Genomic DNA, 4704 nt, shown 5'->3' with positions numbered 1-4704 from the left:
TGGCTGAGCACTCCACAGACACGTGTACCCTTAACGTAGTTCTCGGGGATATTCAGCGTGACACAGTGTGACAAGGCTGGCCCCTTTGAAATACAGGTACCACAGAAACAGGAAGTAAGAGTGAGAGAAAGCTGTGGTGAAAGAGTCCAGCAGGGTTCGACACCATCCCCTGCCAGAGTCTCGTGGAGTTTTAAGTGCTTTCGCTCAATAAACACTTACAACGCCCGGTCTGGGAATCGTAACCGCAATCCTATGACCGCGAGTCCGCTGCCCTAACCACTGGGCCATTGCGCCTCCCTTATAAGGGTAATAACACCAAATCTTTTTGCTGTTTTCACAGCCATGCTGTGTTTAAAATATTACTTTCTTGGTTGCACAATACGATACATATTCAACGCTTCTAAAACCAACGTAAAAGGTTGTTTACTTATGTTGTTTTGACAATTTTGTTTTTTTTTTGTTTCATTTTCAAACCAAACCAAAACAAAGAGAATCCTCTTACTTGGAGGTTTCCCTGGAATAAGTATGACGACGTGGCTCCTCCAGGAGGTCCTGTGGGCACTGGAGGGGGGGGAGCAGCAGCAGCAGCATTAGGTGGAGTAGACTGAAGAGGTGCCGGGGCCGGTGGTGAAGAACCCCAGTGGTCGTTGGCAGATGAAAAGGAGAAACCGAAGCCACTGGCAAAAGTTGGGGTCACCATGCTGGATTCGGTGCAGTAGGTCTCGGATAACGGGTCCGGTGAGTTGCGGATGCTACTTGCCTGCGATGAGAACGGAGATGATCCCAGACCTTCAAGTAGAAATATAAAATAGATAAATGAAAGGAGAGGCGCAGGAGTGGTTTGGCTGTGTGGTAAAAAGCTTGCTTCCCAGCTACATGGTTTTGGGTTCAGTCCTATTGTTTCTTCTACTACAGCTTCAGGCCAAGCAAAGCCTTGAGAGTGGATTGAGTAGATGGAAACCGAAAGAAGCCCACCGTGTATGTGCATATATATATATATAGGTTAATAGAGTTAGAGGTTGGAATGAGCGTCTCAGGGATAAAAGTATCCATTATACTACTGGTATAATTACCTATGTTTTAACCCTGGACATACACATGCAAGCATATTATGCTCAGAGATTGCAGGTAATGTCAAAGATAAACATGAGTTTATCAGGAATCAAATTTAAAGTAAACAGTTTCTGTTTACTGAGATCAACCAGACTATCAAATGTTGTTATACATCGCTGGTCACAATGCGCTTTACATGGTTTTTTTTTAGCTTTCAAATGATGCCACCCTGCTGGCCAGGCAATCAGGCCAACACTCCCTCTGACCAGGAGTTCAGTCTGTCGCAGGATTACCCATTTTTGCCAGCAGAGTGGACAGGAGCAGTGTGAAACAAAGTGTTTTGCTCAAAAACCCATCGCACTGCTCAGTCTGGGAATTGAACCCACGATCTCGCGATTGTAAGTGCAACGCCCTAACCACTAAGGCCACACATCTTCACATATTTGGGAAGTAACAAATTTCTCAATCAAACCTTTCCCTCCCCAATAATGGCCCACCTGCCTCGCCTGTCAAACATCTTACCCCTGTCCAACAGGCAATACCGTGTGTGTGTGTGTGTGTGTGTGTTTTGTACTTACTCTTAGAATCTCCGGCAGCAGTGATATGGACTGACCAAGGTGAGGAACTAAACAGGGAGTAAGTTCCAGGTTGTGAGTTCATTTCATGACTGGGACCTGACAGACATTCTCCTTCAGTACCAAGTAAACTGGAAAAGAGACACACAGACATACATATTTATATATATATCAATGTTACATAATGATGATGGTGGTGGTGGTGGTGGTGATGATAATGATGTTGGTGGTGGTGATGGTGTTGCTGATGAATGGTTGTGGTTGTAGTAGTAATAGTAATATTAGTATTAATAATAGTAGTGGTGGTGATAGTAATGATAGTAGTAGTAGTGGTGGTGGTGGAGGTTGTGATAGCAGTAATGTGTGTAGGCGGGGGAGGGGGGGGAAAAGAAAGAGTGCGCATGCACACTACTCACCTTTTCTCTGATGCTGCTAAGGGACTGTCAGGTTTCGGAACTCCCTAATTAAATCAGAAAATAAAAGACGATTAATAAGAGACAGTGATGATACTTATAGCAATTAGTTATGATGATGATGATGGCTTACCTAGCATGTAACTCAATCTAGTACCTTGCTGATAATTAGCAATCCTGAAGACATAGAAATCAACAGTTTTCTTGTCACCCTACCTCTTACTACACACCTACACACACACACACACCTTGGTCGTTTCCGCCATAGATTTATAGAAAATCTGTCTGTCAAGAAGATATGGCACATCCTCACATGTGACCACACTGGATTCCTTACTTCCCAGTCAGTCCAAATCACTTAGCTATGTTGCTACACAACAAACAGTTGATCAGTGTGTGGGGAGATCCTGGTTCCCTACCTACACACGGCCCTACAATATCTATTCAAAAGATAAAAGCTGACCAGGTGTTAAAAAAAAAACAACCAAGATTCATCATAATACCTGCAAGTATCTTTGTTCAACGCACTGATTTTTACACCCCATACCAACACATACACATTCAGGCATAGGCATGAATGGGTTAAGGAGCAACCACGTGGTTTCAGGTCCAGTCCCTGGAGCTGGACAAAGCTTTGTGATTGATTTTGGTAGATGGAGATTGTATGGAATCCTGTCATATGTATATATACATTGTAGCTTCAAGATTTTGATGTGACTGCTTGTTTTTAGAATGACATTGTAGGATATGTGTGAGAGGTTGGATCTGACCAGTACGAGCATAAAATAGGTAGACTATTTGGGCTGGATATGGCCAGATTAAATGCTAAAGGGTTAAGCATAAAACATTCATATTTAAGTGAGTTTCCACTTACTTCAGCGTGTCCTTGGAAGGGTTTCGAAGAAGCTAGAAAATCAAGCTGGCTGGGTTTAGGTGGCTGCAAACGAGAAAAAATACACAGAAATTAGTTGTATAGAATTAATTTAGATTACATAAAAAATTTTCTTAATAAAGTTTTAAATCTATTTTTATTTATCATTATTTTTCGAAGGGAAGGGCATATAAGGAGTGGCTAATCATTGGAGACAAGTATTTCATCGCCATCACCATCATTTTAACATCCATTCTTAAACGCTTACATGGCTGGACAGAATTTATTGTGGCAGATTTTCTATGGGTGGATGCTCTTCCCGTCACCAATCCTCACCTAATTCCCTCATGGTTGGACATGTTTTCAGGGAAGACTGGAAACAAAGGGCACTGCCTGCATGATGAGCTTTTTTCAGTTTCCGTCTACCAAATCCACTCACAAGGCTTTGGGTTGGCTCAGGGTTATAGTAGAAGACACTTGCTCAAGGTGCCTTGCAGTGGAACTGAACACAGAACCATGTGGTTGGGAAGTGAGCTAAACCACACAATTTTGGATGCAAAGTGGATCATATCTTTATAGTTCAATGACACATCTTTATAGCTAGATATGGTCATAAACAAAATGAGGAAAGAATGGGGAGAGCTCACAAAGGGAAGATAAACAAGGCAGACACATTGTGAATAAGAGAGCAATAGATAGACAGACAGATAACAAGAGAGGAGGAGGAGGAGAGAGACAGAAAAAAGAGTGAGAAATCAGATGTGAGGGAAAGACAGATAGACAGAGCAAATGAAGGATAGATAGAGAAGTAGGTGTAGGTAGGTAGATACGAAAGACAGACAGATAGGTAGGTAGGTAGATGGAGATAGATAGATAGATAGATAGGTAGATAGATAGATAGGTAGATAGATAGATAGATAGGTAGATAGATAGATAGATAGATAGATAGATAGGTAGGTAGGTAGGTAGGTAGGTAGATAGATAGATAGATAGATAGATAGGTAGGTAGATAGATAGAGAGAGACAGACAGATAGATAGAGAGATAGACAGATAGAGAGAAACAGACAGACAGGTAGACAGACAGACAGATAGATAGATAGATAGGTAGATAGGTAGATAGGTAGATAGATAGAGAGAGAGACAGATAGAGAGAGACAGACAGACAGATAGATAGATAGATAGATAGATAGGTAGACAGATTGATAGAGAGAAAGAGAAAGGCAAACAGACAGAGATAGATAAAGAACTGGTTAAGACTAACCTGAATAGCAACTAAATGAGAGAAACCACCCAAGATGTCTGAAGGATCCGTAGTGAAGTCATCACACGGTTGTTGAAGCTCGCTATGTTCCATGTCCTCAGTGGGAGAACAACCCTCGGCTAGAGATAGGGCTAAACTTTGTGACAATGAGTTCAGCAATGACTTATTTAGAGTGTCTGGGTGCACTTGACTCTGTGCTGCTGCTGATGCTGCTGCTGATTGCCCCAAACCTTGCTGCTGCTGTGGAGAAGGGTTCTGTTGGGGTCCACTCAATGGACCCCCAATGGGTGATGGCGTCGACTTCTGGCATTGCATACTGCTAGACGACTTCTGCCCTTTCAGGGTTTCGCCAGCCGAAGGGCCGAAAGCCTGTGGGTAGTGAGGAGGAGCAGGCGGCCCAGGTGGGGAAGGCTGGTTTGTAAAATTCAGGAACTGGTGATTACTCAAGGGTCCCCCACTGTTTGCAGACTGAGTGGGGACTGCAGCGGGGAACTTTGATGATGGCGGCAAGAATGACTGAGAGGAAGGGA

General features: G+C 43.0%; 1 protein-coding gene across 1 annotated transcript in view; it reads right to left on the bottom strand.

Moving 5' to 3' along the window:
• LOC106883714 (nonsense-mediated mRNA decay factor SMG7) overlaps positions 1 to 4704 on the bottom strand; it is a 68760-nt gene that overhangs the window by 5776 nt on the left and 58280 nt on the right. Inside the window, exons 20-24 of the mRNA XM_014934861.2 lie at positions 4175 to 4696; positions 2916 to 2978; positions 2045 to 2088; positions 1632 to 1759; positions 503 to 789 (exon numbers count right to left, since the gene is read on the bottom strand). Coding sequence (XP_014790347.1) covers positions 503 to 789; positions 1632 to 1759; positions 2045 to 2088; positions 2916 to 2978; positions 4175 to 4696 — 1044 coding nt within the window. The remainder of the gene's footprint in view (positions 1 to 502; positions 790 to 1631; positions 1760 to 2044; positions 2089 to 2915; positions 2979 to 4174; positions 4697 to 4704) is intronic.

Source organism: Octopus bimaculoides, chromosome 22 (assembly GCF_001194135.2).
Source record: "Octopus bimaculoides isolate UCB-OBI-ISO-001 chromosome 22, ASM119413v2, whole genome shotgun sequence".
In the NCBI taxonomy this organism is placed as follows: Eukaryota; Metazoa; Mollusca; class Cephalopoda; order Octopoda; family Octopodidae; genus Octopus; species Octopus bimaculoides.
The sequence above is the reverse complement of the archived record's forward strand: the minus strand, read 5'-3'. Positions and strand labels throughout refer to the sequence as shown.